Consider the following 17,253-nt stretch of genomic DNA (forward strand, 5'->3'; position numbering starts at 1 on the left):
CTTTCACTTCCAGACAGTCAGGTCTCAAATGTTGTCCCTAAACTCGGGCCGTATGAACCCGTAGGAAGGCAGCTTTTCCTAGAATGCCAACTGACTGGATTCAGATGCAAGCGTGTGCAGAATTCACAGTGCCACCCCTTGATTTACGCAGACCTGACGAGCAGATGCCTGAAGCCAGAACCCCACCAGTGCTGCCTCACCTGGCTGTGTCTAACCCTGAACTGCTGTTCAGCTTGAGCAGCTGCCCGCATACATTTGCCAGTCAGTCGAGCTAACTTGCATCCTCATTTTAAGTTCCAAACTATGCTAACCAACCATTCTCTGCACCTGCTAGTGACCTGTCATCCCAGCAGAAGGGCAGCCCCACTCCTCGTGCAGTCTGGAGGAGAAGATGGAAGAGGAGAAGGTTTTGAGCAGCTATTCAGGGTTGCTCCTATGTGGGTTTGCAGCTAGTCTAATGCGAGGAGACGGTCATGGCTGGGTTACTGGAGAGTCTTGGTGAGGGAAAAGCCCTAGCAATAAAAATGCCTTGTGCTTTCTCCTTAAATGCTGCAGTACCAGCAGGACCTGGTGGTGCTGCAGGACAAGCTCCGCATCTCCAACAAGAAGCTGGAGGAGTATGAAAACAGGTTCAAATGCCAGGAGGAGACAACCCAGAAACTGATGCTGGAGTACCAGGCCAGGCTGGAGGAGAGCGAGGAGAGGCTCCGCAGACAGCAGGAAGATAAAGAGATCCAGATGAAGGGGATCATCAGCAGGTATGGTGGGGGACGGAGATAGAGAGCAAAACCCCAACATCTAAATGATTGTAGCAAGGAGGTAGCTGCATGTAGACAACTGGGAGCCTGGAAGCTTTAGCTCTCCTTCACCCCCCAAAAATAATTAGGGATTGTGTTAATAAAGGAAACAATGAGTCTGGAACAGAAGCTGGTTTATGTCATTGTTAATAAAATGGATACATTTAGTTGTGATAGAAACTACACATTAAAGCAATAGGCAGCCACTAGTACCTCATTGTGTTTTAACTCTAGCCCCACCCCGCATTAGCTGTAAGCAAGCAGGATGCTGTAGCTCAGCTGAAGGGGAGCAGCAAGCTTTCCTGGAACCCATGAGGGCCAGTTTAACTCTTCTGAGGTAGCGAAATGGAGGCAGGTCATTGTGTGGGTGTCTCAAATGAAATCTTACAAACAAGGTTCATCACAAGTCTTCAGCACAGCGCTCTACCTCTTAAGCAAGGAATAACCTTCTGTTAGCTGGTTGCAACAGTAGGTTGTTATCCTCTATTGATGAGCCTTTAGAGGAAGGCCTACCCCATAGTGAATATGTTCAATCTGTGTGAACAGTCAAGATTAAAGGGGTGGGGGATTGTAAGAGTAGAGCATAATTACTGTTTGTAGCAACTAGGAGCCCTTGTGATGGAGCAGAACTCCATTGTGCTAGGTGCTGCCAGGCACACAACAACACGACAGTCCCTGCTAAACGTTCTTTGCCATAATTCCTCTCCTGGCACTGGTGTGCAGTACACTATGGACCACTGTCTGCTGCCCTCTGTCGCCCTAGTCGTAGCGGGACTGGCGTCTCTAGCTGTAGATTGCAGAGTGCTTTAGGACGGACCATGCTGTCTAACACTATTTGTTACACACTCAAAATGGCCACATCCAAGCCTGGCAATAGGATATCCTGGAAATGGTGCCCTGAAACCTCTCGTTCTATAGTCCCATCTCACGTGCAGGAGTGGTGCAGTGCCCAAGGCCTTTAATGTCCAAAGATGAACAACTGGCCCTGTGCCCAGTAGTGAAGGGTGTGAATCCGGGATGGATCCAGCCACCTGGAAATTTGTGCCTTCTTTTAGACTGGAAATAAGACATACATTTTTAATGGTGAAGTAATTGCCTATTGGAACAAGTCTGCCGGGGTCATGGTGGGTTCTCCATCAGTGACACTCTAAATCAGGATTGGCTGGTTTTCTAATAGATCTGCTCTAGGAAGTATTGGGGGATCTTCTATGGCCTGTGTCTGATGAGGTGATCACAGTGGTCACTTCTGGCCTTAGAATCTATGGATCCAGGAAACCTTCAAATTCAGAGCGGGTTGTGGGTTTACAGGCTAAACCTGGAACCAGGTGTGAAATTTCCAGCTAGCTCCTTTCTCAGTAATGGGCTGAATCAAAACTCTCTAAGCTTCCAGGGGCTTGGGCTATCTGAATGTAGCTCCTGGTGCAGGGCTGTAAAAGTACTTTGGTATTTACATAGCACTGTCAGCTCTGAAGCACTTCAGACACTGGGCCAGATTAACCCTTAGCATAACCCATGGTCGTCGGTGGCGTTACACTGTTGTATGCAAACTACACAGTCACCAAAGCACTACATTTTCAGTCAATCTGTGTTTCTTGGGCTGGGGGAGGGAAGTAGTTCTGAAATCAGCACTGATCCCAAGCTACAAGAGAATCAAACTTCTTCTGAGGTGCAGGCAAGTCTGGGCAACTTTTAGCTTTTCACTGTTTTTCATTTCCTGGGATCCAGCTGGAAATGGAGGGGCCCTCACCCGCTCCCATGTTCTTTCCAACCTCAGGTTTGCAAACGTCAGCTATTTCACTCCAGCGACCCTCTGCCCCTTTGGAGGGGCACCTGTCTCTGTTAAAGCTCGGGGTGATGGAATCCATAGATTTGCTTGGTTCATGGAATGGTAGAATTCAGAGATGGTTGAGACCTCTGAACCCAGCCCAGCTCTCTGGGCTCAGGGTAGGATTTTTCCTTTCAGTATATTATTTTGTCCTGTTTTCTATACCCAAAGCAATGGGGCTTCTGCCTCTCCCCTTTGGAGATTATGTCTCCAGCAGACATCTCTCACTGTCAGGAAGGTCTGAGTGTTCCTCTCCATCTCATTACTCCGAGCTGGCATCCCAAGTAACCCTCTGCCTCCATGGTGTTTACATACATATAGGCTATGGCCCAATGTCATCATCTTTAGCCAAGCTAGACCCGTTCCTTTCTTTTAAGCTGCTCTCCTAAATCAGCTGCTCTAAAGCTCCCTCCCTTCCCACCTCATCCTTTGCTTGCTCATGTCTAGAGTAGTTTAACAGTCAGACAGCAAACAGCAGGGTTTTGAACGATTGGAGCAGAGAGTTTTGGTTGGTTTGTTTTTTAACCAATAAGACTCTCAGGGCCAGCCATTTTCCACGGCCCCAGCCCTATTCTGATCTTAACTGCAGAAATTCCACGTTCTCTGAAAGTGGGATGCTGTGTGCGAATCCCGGCAATGTCACGTGAAAAAAACAGTTTTTGTGCTCCCTGAAGGCGGGGATACGATGTGAGAGCTTCCCATTGGTTTGGCCTGCTGTTTCACCCCTTGCTCTGAGCTTTCGAGATGTAAATCAACCCTTTGCCTCCTCTGCTGTCAAGGAGTAAGGGAAGAAATAGTCTGTATCATTCATCCCAGGAGACTGATTTAAAAGTCTACCAGACTAATGGCGTGGTGGCTGGAGGTGACAGAGCCGGTATAGATCCTAGCACGTGTAATTAATGGACTCCTGCACCTGGATGCTCTCTGCAGAGGGGCACTGCCTTTCAGGGTGTTGGATCCCACAAACAGGTGATCAGAGCAATCTCACCCCCCTGCTAGGGCAGCCTCCTAGGTCACCAGAGAGCTGGCAGCTGTGCAGGGCTGACCCACTCTGCAAGTTGAAGAACTGAAATGAGCATGAAAGGGATGAAGGACGAGCAGGGGAACTAGCACTGCACTTTAACTAGTGCTGGCCTGGCGGGCTCCATGGCTTTCTAACAGGGTGCCTGATGCCTTTCTGCTTCAGGCCAGCACTCACAGCGAACCTGCAATGGCCGGGGTAAGCCAGAGTCATTCCCGGCTGCTGGCTGGGTGCTGGGCATTGGTGGGTCTGAGCATAGTTTCTAATAGACAGGTGTCCCTATCACAAAACCCACTACGCAGCCGGCAGCCTCAGCAAGAGCAGCCAAGGAGCTGGAACGGGCCAGTCTGTCCGTCCAGGCAGGGCCAGGGCAGGCTGGCAGCGGGAGAGAAGAGGTTACCGCTGCTGCCTATGCTCTACTTGTTCTGGGCACAGAGAGGAGATTTTGGTCTCCCAGGCGAGCTCCTTGCAGCAGCAGAATGCACTGTTTAATAACAGCAGCTAGACTCTCTGCTTCTCGGAAGCTAAACGTTTGCTTCTGGGTTCTCTTGCCAGATTGATGTCGGTCGAGGAGGAATTAAAGAAAGATCATGCAGAAATGCAGGCAGCAGTGGATTCCAAACAGAAGATTATTGATGCCCAGGTCAGTACCCTTTTAATGTCAGGATGTACAGCAGCCCTGGGGTAATGAGCCCCACTGATGTGCAGATCCCATTGTTACTGTCCCAGAGGGCATAGCAAGCATTGCACTAAACCGATGACAATCCAGACCACAGGTAAGGTTGTAGCCTGTTGTTGTTACCATCATGGTGTTTGCATGGCTACAGCACCATCCATCCGAGGGGCTCAGACCTTTGCCTCCCTGGCAGAAGACAGTGAGGGTATGGGGAGGCTGAAATGGAGCTGGGGGATTCTAGGACTCTCAACTTCAGTGTAGCCTTAGACCCAAAGCAAGAGGAGTCTGAGTTAATGGTGGAAGCCTGTCTCTTTCTAGCCTCCCTTGGGTGCAGCAGTTACGCTGCACAAACAGGATAACATCACCACCTGCTGCTCAGATGCTTCTATATCCCATGCCCACTGGTAACTGCAGGGAGATCTCTAGGGGAGACATTACCATGACAGGCTTATAAGTCACTCCTTCCCTTTATGTACCAGGAATCTCTCCGATGTTTGTGCTTACTGGCCATGGGTGTTGCAGGATGGAGAGAGGTGTCCTGGAAAGCCACCATAGAGGGGAAGGGAAGATGGAGGAAAAGGGAAGCAAGCAGGTGTAGGTCAGAAAGTCACCTACCATGCACTAGTGATGAAGGCGGAGGACATCAGGGCTTTCCCCATGAAATGCCAGGAGCAATATAAAAAAGTACCATCCAAAGAACATGTACCCTCGAGTAGGGTAGCATAGCCTGTTCCTTCTCGGGGCTGCACGCCCCATCGAATGACTAAGAGCCCTGATAAAGAGTTCAGAGCATTACTCACCTGTAGGAAGATGGTACAAACTATTCCAACATCGCTCACAGCTCCCCTTTCCATTGAGCAGCTGCGTGGCGGGAGATGCGCAGAAAGAGTCTTCTCCTCCTTCTCTAGGCATTTGGCATAAAGGCAACTGTTTCCATTAGCAGGTCATGTGTAGGAGGACCCAGCTGCTCTCTCCTGCCTGGGACAGCAGAGAGACTCCTCTAGTCGCTGTTGGAAATCTGCCTCAGCTGAGCTTTTACCTCAGCCCCCTGACAAACGATCAACCTCCCGCCCAACAGTTGCAAAGGCTCCCATTAGCCGATAAGGAGAGAATTCCAGGGTTGGCTTCCATTTGTTCAGGCACAAATATTTGAAGCTAGTTTCCTAGCTAACTATAGCACCCACAACTCAGCTCATTAAATAGACATGGCCACAATTACCGACGGGTGCAGAGGTGGGGGCAAAGGTCTGTGGGTGTGAAACAATGCCTGAGAGAGGCGCTGTGGATGCTGACATTCTGCTCCAGTTTGAACACAGGAAAAGAAGATCAGTGTCTTGGCCACCATCTGCAGCCAGGTCCCACTATTCTAGACTACATGCTTAATGACCCTGTTTATCATGGACTGAGTCACCATTCTTGAGTAATGATTTACTGGGTAGCAAATGGGAAAGGAGCAAGGAGAACCTGGCGAAAAGGAATCGGCTTATCTTTACAGTCATTTGGTCAGCGCTAGTAAATCAGCACATCCACCTCTCTAGTGTTCAAGCTGAGCCTAGGAGAGAGAGGGGAGTCCGTTAACAGACAGCTATTGACAGCGTGCCTTCCGTAGCCTGCAAATTGTGCTTGACTCTCGGCCTCGCCTTAGCCCTCACGCACTACCTGTTTCTCCTCCTTTCAGAGCTAGCCTCCAGGGCTGTCTCGCAAGCTTTTTTAACTGGATTTTAGGAACGTTCCCTGGGGCACAGATAGAGTTCAGAGGAGGGCACCCGATCCCGTCCACTAAGGAGCATTGCTTGCTTCAGAATCTCGCACAGCCAGGCCAGGCACCAATCATTCCCCCCATCGTCCAGACACGGCCACCTAAGAACCCTGCTGATCAACCAGCATAAGAGGCTCCCTCCTTGCTGGGCAGGGGCCTGAACAGGTCCCAGGAAAGCAGAACTGAACAGAAAGTTACTACTTTCTCCCTTGTGAAATTTCATCCGTTCAGGTGGGTTCGCCACCAAACTTCACACTTTTGTCCTTCCTCCTTGCTGCTGCCCACAGAGCTCCGGGCAGAAAAATAGATATCAGCATGGTCTCAACTCTGCCAAAATGCCCTTTGATGCTCTAACTTTTCGTGCACAACTCAGACAGATCCACGGCCCATACACTGCTATGGATCAGGCTGAAGGCGACGGCTCACTCGTTTCTTGACATCGGTGATGCTTTAAATATGAGTGAGAGCAGTGGTTACGACACAGGCCTGCCATAGTTATCCGTGTCCAGCTCTGTTGGGCAGTGCTTTAAAGATTCTAACCCCCTAAGTAGACACAGCCCATTTGCTGGAGTTTCCTTTTGGACTCTTTTCCTACATGGATGTGCTACCATTGGAGCAATGAGTGGAAACAAAGTTTTACTTTGATTTTCTAGTTTAAATTGGCCAAATCCTGATCTCCATGAGCACTACTCCTGAGCAAAGACTGCATGCAGCCTCCCATTGTGAGGTGCACGTCCCGGAGAGCGAGCACAATTCAGTGTCGACAAGGTCTGCTTGCTCTTCTAAAGGAACTAGTGCTGGATCTGCTCCGAGTTGGAGCATTAAAGCCGGAATTGCACACATTCCTCAGCCTAGCACCTACACCCTAAATCCAAAGTGTTACAGCCCACAGGTGACTAGACTGCGACAGGCTGACAATAAGCACTGGTGGCCCTCCGTCCCTCCTGAGGCCCCAGCCATGGCAGGGAAATGATGAAGTGAGATATGCCCAGTGACCTGCACCCACGCGCTGCAGAGGAAGGCAAAAAGCCCCAAGGTCCCTGCCAGTCTAACCCCGGGGGGATTCCTTCCCCACCCCCACACATGGGGATCGGTGAGATCCTGAGCGTGTGAGCAAGAACCAGGCGGCCAAGCGCCTGGAAGAGAGAATGCTCAGGGCTACCTCCGAGCCCTGGTGCTCCCTGCTCAGTGTCTCATCATTGGCCGTGGCCAGCCCCGATGCTTCAGAGGAAGAAAAAAACCTCAAACCCAGAACATCCTGGAGGTCCCTTCTGGACCCTGCAGCTGCAACCCTAGAGCATGAGCGTCACCTTTCCATTTGTAACCAGTTTCTGTGCCTCTGGGTTCCACCCCACCCTAAGATTAGCCTCAGTACTAGAATCGTGTGCGGGGAAGAACGGTATTCAAAGCCGTGTACACACAAACCGTCACCAGTCCAGCCTTTGAGCATCCCTCAGGTAAGTATTTCTATCCCCAGGCTGCAGCTGGGGGAACTGACGACGGAGGGAGGGCTAAGTGACTTACCCAAGTTCACAGAGGGAGATGGTGTCAGAACCAGATGGCAGCACAGGACTGCTTGGCACCCATCCTTGTCGTCATAACGCTGGACTCTGCCCCCTCTGTATTCAGCGCGAAATGGGACCCGGCCGCCGCAGCTCTCCGGGCAGGCTGCGAGGCGTTTGAACGATCAACATCCATTAAAACAAAATCAATTAAACATGGATATGAATAACCATTGAAGGAGAGAACTGGGTTTTAGAACATGAACCTTCTCCTCATTCTAACTGCTGCTGGGTGGGGGGAAAAAAACCGCGTGTGGCACATGCCTGTATAATTGGGAGAATAATAGAAGCCATTTTATCTCTGTTTTGTTCAGGGTCAATTAGAACATGATGAAATGAATTTAGCTCTGATTCCACTAGCCTGAAAGCCTGACATGTTGGAGTTTGTGTGAGCCGAGCTGTTATCTGCAGAGAGGCTGGCCCAGGGAGGGCAGGGCTGGCAGTGGTATCTGTTAACATTGTCCTTTCGGACAGAGATATCCCAATACCCCTGGCTCTGAACTGGTACCGTTTTCTCAAATTGTCCAACCCCCAACAACTGCAAGCTCCTGTAGAACAGGACCTGCATCCAAATCCTCCCTGGGTTTGCTAAACCAAAGCTGACCCTGCCTTTGCACACCTGTGCCAAGAGATGAGGTCTCATGGAGGCAGTTTCCACAGGCACGCTCACTGAAAGTGCCCCACTTTCTGTTTGGTTGCAGGAGAAACGTATTGCTTCACTGGATGCGGCGAACGCACGGTTAATGAGTGCCCTTACTCAGCTGAAAGAGAGGTACAGCATGCAGACACGTAACGGGATCTCCCCCACAAACCCAACTAAATTACAGATTACAGAGAACGGAGAATTCAGAAACAGCAGCAATTGTTAACCCGCGGAGGGAGCTGCTGCAGGAGAGGAGGCCTGGCCTGAAAGACTGCGCAGCAGCAGGGGTGAGCCGTGCTTCAGAGAATGGCTGCTGTCTTCCCCCCCCCCCACTCCCCAAGGAACCAGCTCCTTACTGCAGACGGCGCACTTGACTGCTCCTTGGTGGGAGATGCCAACGCCAGCAAGTTGAGGGGACCAAAAGACCGAGTTGTGTGAAATGTGTGGCAAAAGGAGAGCTCCGTATACGGGGGGGATTGCTGTCACTGGTGGATTTAAGTCAGTGTTTAATGTTTAACCTTTTCCTTCTCCAACTGCCCCAAGGACATACCTCACACTCCTCCTGGCCCATAATAATGGCCTTGGCGTGCCAGTAAGCAAAATAAAGGAGTCTGGGAAAGCCTGCGCCAGGCCCACTCAGGCTAGTTAAAGTGTGTTCAGTGGTGGGTTCCTGCGGGTAAACGCTCAGTGGAGGAGGAGAATGTATCGGTCTGAAACCCACTTAGTCTAATTCCAGCCCTGGTCAGGAAATGCTCTGCCATGGCACTTAGTTTGCTCGGTGGGTCATTCTGTGTAGCTTCAGGTCGGGGTGGCCGCAGCACATCGCTCCTGTGCACCGCTTGGAGTATGCTCCATGCACTGGTCCCTGCACAAGCACCTTTCCCGCGGCGTTGTGCAGTAAGAGAGATTTCCTGAGCCACTGTCAGTTTGACGCTCACCCAAGGGAACTGGTGTTTGAATGAAATCCGAGTGACTCAGGAGAGCAGGGTCTGAAGAGCAAGGACAAAGCTCGCTATGTGTGCGGGGTGGGAGCCAAAGGAATGCTGGCACAGATAGACAACAGGGCAGGTCACCTGGGAGGGGAGTATATAGCACTTTAGCAAGAATTGCTGGGCTAAGCAGTGTCGCAGCAAGTGTTACCTCTGTAGGAGTCCGGCGCTCCCGGGAGAGTCCATGCATATTACACCTACGATGGCACCTTGCAGCAAGAGAACAGCTCTCTGTCTTTGCTTTACTTTTTGCCAACCTACCAGTCAGACGCCAAGCCCAGTGCAGCTGGTGCGGGCTTGTGTCCAAGGCAGTGGGACTGTTGTACGCCAGCAGAGAAGAGGAGCTGGTGTTCTAGGGATGGTGTCTTTATTTCTAGGTGCAGTTTCTTCTTGGCAATCTAAGGAGGGGAGGGAGGGGCATGTTACCTTGTCACAAATCTAACACAGTGAAACGTTCCACATGAGTAGCATCCCACTAAACTTCCTGCTATTGAACACAGCAAATATCACGTCCACTCAGCTCACCCAGCTGCTTAGCGGTTGGGTTGTGAAGTGTGGGTTACTAGCCAAAAATCACGCCGAAAAATGTCTTGAAGCCCCATCACGATTCAGGGAGTGGAATCAGTTTTACACCAGCATTTGTTTAGGATGTGGCTGCTTGCTCAGAAAAGGAAGGGTTATTTGTGCGGGGGTGGGGGGTGCTATATGCAAAGGTGTGTGCTAAACATTCAGGAAAAAGAAAAACCCTGAAGAAGCATGAAGATTGGTAATTATATTTCTTTTCTTTCACAGTATGCATTAGAAAAAAATACAGCCCATTTTCTGGAATACTATCCTCTTTAAATTGGGAATGAGCACTGCACGGAAATTAACAGCCTCGAAGAATGTAAAACATGGTCATAAGGGAATAACCAACAAGAACAGCAGCAGCCACCGAAATTCCCATGGTCAGGAGGCACTGTGCAGACATAAGCCAGGATTAGACTTTCCTAACTGCTGAAACAAGTAGATTCGGCACATTCAGACGTGTGTTGCTCAGCGGAGGGGCCATCTCCTTAGAGGGGGATTATGCCACTGACCTGCTGCCAGTGCAGGTTTTTTTGTTTTTGTTTTTTAAAGTTAGTCCTTCTTGATTCCCAGTCTCAGAACAGGTCATTAATACGGAGACCCAGAGAGATGGTTTCTCTGAGACATGGATGCCACTGTACAGTGTATAGGACATCTGCCTATTCCGCCCGTTAGGAGCACATACTTGCTGTATGCTTATCCTAGTTTGCCCAGTGCCATGTTTAAATGTACAGTCAGAAGGGACTAGGATACTGAATTGTGCTAGGCTTAGGTCCCAACTCCACAGTATCTAGTCTGTGCTAGCAGGACACTGTTTGCATTTCTCTGTTGTCCTGCCACCGCAAATCCTAAAAAGATTCACTGTGGAGGGGATTATTTTAAAGTTAAAGCTGCTTTTTTCTAAAAGCTTCTCTTCCACGGAAGCCCCAGCCCAGGTCACATAGGGCTGCAACTTCTGCAGCTCCGGATCTTGGATGGTTGACGGCCTGTCTGCGCTCGAAGCTCTCCACACGCAAGGAATGCCGTCCCATCTCTTGATTTAAATTCACAGTGTGGCGTGAACGTAAGACCAAAAAGAGGAGCTCCTCAGAGCCAAGTGACCACTGAATATTGGAGAATTAGCACAAGTGGCTTTGAAGAAGCTCACAAAACTGACAGCCCCTGGAGAAAGACCCAGACAGGTTAGGCGTATACAGGGTACTATGAACAATTTGGTACATACGCTTACACCCGCCTTTGTCTCAGTGTCAAATACCTTTACAGAACCCTGCAAAAAAAGACTCTTTTTAAGCAGCTGGTGCCCGGAGATGTACTTTTAGCTCTGGTTATTTTTTTAGGGTCTGAAATATTCCTCCTATGAAAGATGGAAGCTGTTTCACATAGAATGCTAGGAAGGAGTGGTGGAAGGGTGCCCTAGCAGGGACTGATTTCCATTCTTACACGGAAACTTCAGGGAATTGTTTTTGGATGCAAATTCAGTGCTTGCCCTAAGAACTGGCAGGGGGATCCCTGAAACAATTGTCTATTTAGTACTGACGCTAAGTACCATACATCTTAACCTACTCCTCAGCCCTGAGCCAATCCATTGCTATCAAAACTTTTTAGGGACTACATTACAAACTCTTGGTTAACACCAAAATCTCAGTTAAAGCATGCACGGTGTGCTGCTGGTGTAGCAGAAAAACCTAAACCCTTCCACAGGGAGTTATTTAAAAACTAACATTTCCGGATCTGACACCTTCTGATCTGTAGTTTCCTGAGCCAGTATGAAAAGGAACTCAGTCCCAGAAGAAATCTCTTCTTTGTAGAGATGTCCCCTAAAACATGGGATCCAGATCTGGAGGTTTGGTTCAGGCCCATCTCTTAGTGTGTTACTTCAGTTTGTGGTTTTGTTATTTATGAGCTGCACACCAGTGTGGGGGGGTGTGAGTGCAATTCCTGTCCTCAAGCCTGGTGTTTCGCATAGCAATACCAGAGACAATTTGCAGAGGTGTTCCCAGCAACAGAGAGTAAAACAACCACTCTACTGACCATCATGCGACCTGCTGTTTTCGTTCTCGTGCTTTCTGCGACAAGAGCCTATTCTAGTGCAAAAACTGTAACTGTGTAAACAAAACAAACATTCACAGATTTTTATCTTAATGCAAGTCTTACAATTTTTTGTATATGTTCTTGGTGTTTGACTGTAATGTACCTATTCACCTAACAGTTGTATATAGTAATTTACTTCTGGTGCTGCTTATTTGGTCAGGAGTTGAGTGTCTCTACCGCTGGTTTGTTTGGGTTTTTTTGTTTTGTTTTTAAACAGAGGTGGGCTCAAGTAAGCAAATTCAGATCTGGGTTCAGATTTCAGCTGCCCCTTGGGGGCTGGGATGGATCCAGGGTTTTGATTTGGGGTGATGGAGAGAAAACGTGCGAGGCGTTGGGGTGTGAAATATCCCATGGTTGCTGCACGCTATAAATCTAATACAGTGGCGGTTGTGCTTTAAGTTCAGAGCCAGAAGCTCCAGGGAGACTTCCTACCAACTACAATAGTTTAGGAACCAACCGCTTCCCCCCTCCCCCCCCCCCCAGTCTATTAAGCAGAAATGCCCTCCACCCAAACAGGTCCTTGGAAGTCTGCACTCTGTCCCTTCAGCATTGTGGTTTTTGCTTGTCCCTGTTAGAGCATTCCTGGAATTGTGAGCAGTGTCTTGGCTCCCCGCTTTAGGACAGCTGTGTAACGTACTGCCAGATGCAGGACACACCGAGTTATGCTGGAATCCATAGACTGGAGGTTTCCCCAGGCACACTGTAGGGATTTGCTGGACCTGGGTGACAACAGCTGTGCTTCGTCAGTTCCACCAAGCTCATTACCCTCCACTGAGAAAGCACCAAGCAAATGTACAGGGGGGGACAACCCTGCACTGATCTCCAGGGCCTGGCCTCCCCCCAGGTCACCTCTGGGTCTCTTCCATCCCTGTTCTGGCATGCTGCAGCCCTGCCCCAAAAGGGGCTGTATTCAGGGTGAGCTGGGACTCCAACTCCGCCTTTCTAGTCCTGGCCTCTAAAGTGAGTGCGGCTGCTGCCGTTCCCTAGTTCCCAAGCGATTCCTTGAACTGCCCCAGAAGGGAGACCGCTCACTTCTAGCCAGATACTGTGTCTGCGCGAATGGCCCCCCACCTGATCGGTCAGCTGCGGGCCCCCTTGTGTGACTGCTGGGCAGAGAAGCGTTGTCATTTTCTGTTCGTGGAGGGGGAGTATCTAATTTGGGCCAGAGAGAGGAACCTGTTCGTCTGCTGAGCAGAGGCTTTACAGCCCATGGACAGTCCACAACAATCCTCAAATGCTGGCGCTTTGGAGCAGGGTTTTGGTTTCGCTACTTGACTTTCACAGGTAACGTGAGGTGTGACATTGCTGTAAATTTTATGTGGTTCTGCATCAACTATCGGTACCCAAAGTGCAGTCTCCATGGTCCCATATTCCTTTATCATCCATCACTGTGTCTTAAGATATACCTCTCTCTGTATATCTGCTTAGGCTGATACTTGTTCCTGATGAGCAGTCGCTATGTTTTATATCCTCTTATGACGAAAAAAAACAAACAAAAAACCTTTTTTGTAAGTATGTTTAAAAAACAAAGCGAAGTGGAAGTGTTTGCTGAAACTCCTTCAGCCTCTTTTAAACTATGTAATAATGTACAGAGAAAGTTGTTGGTGTTCAAAGAGATGATGTGGACGTGCAATTTCTGTACATTTGCAATTAGAAATATTAAAGATTTATTTAGCTATTTTATGTAAGGTCTCCCATAGCTTTAATCAGTCAGATCCTACCCTGTTTGGCCCTGGGTGGCAACCTGACCTGGCTTCTGCTGTCTGAGTCATTCATCTTCTATGGGAGTAAATACTCCAACACAACTAGAGGTCTCTTCAAGACCTCCCGCTTAGTGGGAGGGAGGATGTTCCTAGACAGAAACAAAAAGATCTCAGGGAAGCAGAAGGGGAGATACTGGAAACCACCATATTAGGGTCAAGGTCTCAAGGGGGAGGATTGGCAGAAGCCTGATCTCCGGTGAAACTTAGAACAGCACCAAGGCATCAGAGGACATTCACGCTCCACCTTGCACCCACCCCTACTCTTCGGGACACAGCCGTGTTAGACTGATGCCAGACATGGGGCACAGATCTTGGAACCTCCCCCTCCACCAGGAGAACAGTTGAACAAGATACAAAAGAAAGTTCCAAGGTGCAGAGACGCAGGAGAAGGGAATTTTTTAAAGCAGAGCAGGCGGTCCAGGGTTTACTAAGATAATGGCAGCACCAAGGTGTGTGCCAGGAAAGCAAGTTAGTCCTGGAAGTAGGGGATGGCTGATCAGACATGCTCCCCCTAGCACCAGCCCCTCCCCTGTAGGACCCCAGAGACAGTGATACCCTTTGGCTACAGCATGCACACCGAGAAACTCGATCCCAGGAACACAGAGACACTGTGCGGCTGGGATCCGCCCCTAGGCCGGGCAAACCTGCCCCCCTGCAGGGGAGAAGTACAGCAACCATGGGCACTCCGACAGGCCCAAGGCGGGCACTCTACAGCCCAGGGGCGAGGGGAGACTCCAGCAGTAGGCCCCTGCACCCAGGGCACAGACACAGCCTGGGTGCCAGTCCTGGCACAGAATCCCTGCTCTGACACGCTGGATGCTCAGCCTTCTGGATGCCTCCTGACAGGCTCATTAAAATATTGTCACAATTAAAGTGGGGAACGAGGGGCCCACACCTGGGCTGGGGGGTTTCTCAGCAGGGGGAGGCAGTTAAAGAAACCACTTTCCTCAGATTTTCCAATTTGCAGCCCCATAAAAGGGAAGGCATGAGAAATCAAAGTGCCTTCCTGGCGCTGGCTGTTAGGGGAGGCATGTGAATAAATCAGCCCAGAGGGGAGCTGCCACGCTGGAAATAAGAGTCTGGAACAAATGCTTCCTGTGCAGAGCGCCCCTACCCTGCACTCACAGCTAGGCCGCTGATCCCATTCCCTCCATGCGTTGCCTGTCTAGCCCCAGGAAACCAGTAGCCTCATTCCACTCACACGTAGTTGCACGCTCCTAATAGCTGACATTGCCTTAGTATTTGGCATCCCCCAGGACCCCAAGTGCATGAAAGCTGAATTGCAGCCACCTCTAGGGTGGGAAGCAGGAGTTTAAAGCACAGCAACATGACCATTTAGGTGAGGCACAGACACATACTTTAGCCACTTGACACACCAGGGAGAATTTAGGAGGCAGACTCCAGTTATCCCAACAAAGACTAGCCAGGGCCTTCGAGGTAGCAGCTCTTTAACGGGTATGCATGGGCAGAGATTTAGCTATTGCCTTTACCATGCCCCTGGGGCAGAAGGTAATACTGGCCCCAGGGGATTTCCTTGGAGGGCTCCAGTCTGACACGGATTTGCTTGATGAGCTGTCCCATGATTATAGCCCCAAGGTGGCCTATGGCTGCAGCCAGCCAGGGCACATGGAGGTAAAGCGATGCAATGCCACACCAAAGCAGAGCGACTTCCGCAAGGGGCTGCAAGCTAGTGAGAGCACGGAGGAGAGGCCCGCCTGCACTACCTGCATTGGAAGGGGGTTGCTCAGGGGGACACACACCTCACCAGGCTTCTCCCCCTTTTCCCTCAATGGCCCAAGTTAGCCCGTTTTGTCATGCAAGCAAGCGTGGCAGTGGGGAGGGGAGGGGAGGGCACAGGAGGCCCATTCCTTGCTTAGCCCCCCCGCACCTCCATGCTCCCCTGCCCCAAGGCTCCCCTCTGCTGCTGAGCCCAGCATGGCTGCTGCATCCGCGTCACTCACTTTGCCCCTTAACTGGCCAAGCCCCAGCGAGCTGGTGACACAGCACCATCGCCGCTGTGCCACGCAGCGGGCAGGGCCCAGCCGAGCTCCACGCCCGCAGCGCTGCGTTGCCGGGGCAGCTATTGTTAGACACAAGCGGCCTCGGCACGGAGCCAAAATGCAGTGAGAAGTTTGTGCCCAATGCAGACGTGTCGCCATTTAACACGTGGCTGAACCCCAAACCCATTTCCACAGCAACGCGCAGCAGAAATCGGTCACTCGCTCGCGCCAGGTGGCAGCGTGTGCTCCAGGGCAATTTCTTCTGCGAAGCCAGGCCCTTTTTCGGCCAGTTTGCTTGCAGGCGTCACTCTGGGCCCCTGAACGGCAGCCAAGCCGCTCGGGAGGCCGGGGGCCTTTCTCACTGGAAACATGCAGTCACATTCCCTCCCCACACACCCCCTTGTTAGGCAGCTCAGCTTCCCCGCCCGCCTGGCAGGGGCGCCTGTAGGCTTATGTCTCCACTGCACCGGGGGGGACGGACGGGGGGGTCAGGCTCATGCTCCCTTGAGGCGACCTGCTGAGAGGAGCAAGAGCAGCATGGCTGTGGCAGCAGAGGCTGGGCTGAACTTTGAGCCCCCAGAGCTGCCTGCGTGCAGCGGGTCCGACCTCCCGCGGCTGCCCAGCTTGAGCTGCCAGCAGCACACGCGTGACCCACCCCCCCCACCTTCTGGGGGTGGTGCTCGGGCCCATCCAGTGGCCTGGAGACCACTTAAACTGAGTCTGCTCTACAGTCTTAGCTAACAGCCAGCTGGCGTTTAGCTTGTGTGGTAGAGGCTCCTGCACTAAGCTCCAGCGGTCCCCAGTTCAATCCCACCCACCGACCCCCGGGGGCTGTCGACGGTCACAAGCAGGAGCAGCCCACCTCTGGCCCCTAGCGTAGGCATAGCCACCGCCAGAGCGCTGTCGGCTAGAGCCTCAGCTGTAGGATGCGATGCAAGGCCAAGGTTTGGCGCCTGGTGTGGCTATTCCCCATGGCTCTGTGTGTGGTGACCCCTCGCTTGGGATACACCCAGCAGCAGGGACCGGCTGTTAGAGAGAATTCACCAGCAAGCAGCTGGGCCACCTTGGATTGACCACGGCCCAGGTGTCACAGAGCAGAACTGAGCTTGCTGTTTGGCCAGGGCTACAAGATCCCTTTGGGAAGGGATCCCAGGCCTCACTCCCAGAGAAGCCACCCACACAACACGGGTACTTCTTGCAGCAGCGCCAGGTATCCGACTGGCTAGCCGGCTGCGATCACTGCCCAAAGCACCATGCAGGATCAACTTGCTCACAGTCCCTCTTCAAACCTGGTCTTTATACCAGGGGCCGAATTGGCTTCCTGCCCCTCAACCTGCTCACCCCCTTGCTTTGGGGAGAAGAGCGCTGTCCCTGAGCTCGAGCCAGCAGATCAGGGAGCCAGGCACAGCACCAACACCCTAAGCCTGGCTGGCAGCATTAGCATTGTCTGAGTCCCACTGAGCAGCTGCAGGGATTCAGACAAAGACCCAGCCCTAGGCCAGGAATTATTTCACTTCCCCTCTCTTATGGCAACCAAGTAATATTTGTCTAAATATTTGC

General features: G+C 51.2%; 1 protein-coding gene across 1 annotated transcript in view; it reads left to right on the forward strand.

Annotated features, from left to right (window-relative positions):
* DAB2IP (DAB2 interacting protein) overlaps positions 1–8,509 on the forward strand; it is a 224,283-nt gene extending 215,774 nt beyond the window's left edge. The window contains exons 13-15 of the mRNA XM_077835916.1: positions 565–758; positions 4,199–4,286; positions 8,342–8,509. Coding sequence (XP_077692042.1) covers positions 565–758; positions 4,199–4,286; positions 8,342–8,509 — 450 coding nt within the window. The remainder of the gene's footprint in view (positions 1–564; positions 759–4,198; positions 4,287–8,341) is intronic.
* Positions 8,510–17,253: the final 8,744 nt, after the last annotated feature.

This window comes from Eretmochelys imbricata, chromosome 16 (genome assembly GCF_965152235.1).
Source record: "Eretmochelys imbricata isolate rEreImb1 chromosome 16, rEreImb1.hap1, whole genome shotgun sequence".
In the NCBI taxonomy this organism is placed as follows: Eukaryota; Metazoa; Chordata; order Testudines; family Cheloniidae; genus Eretmochelys; species Eretmochelys imbricata.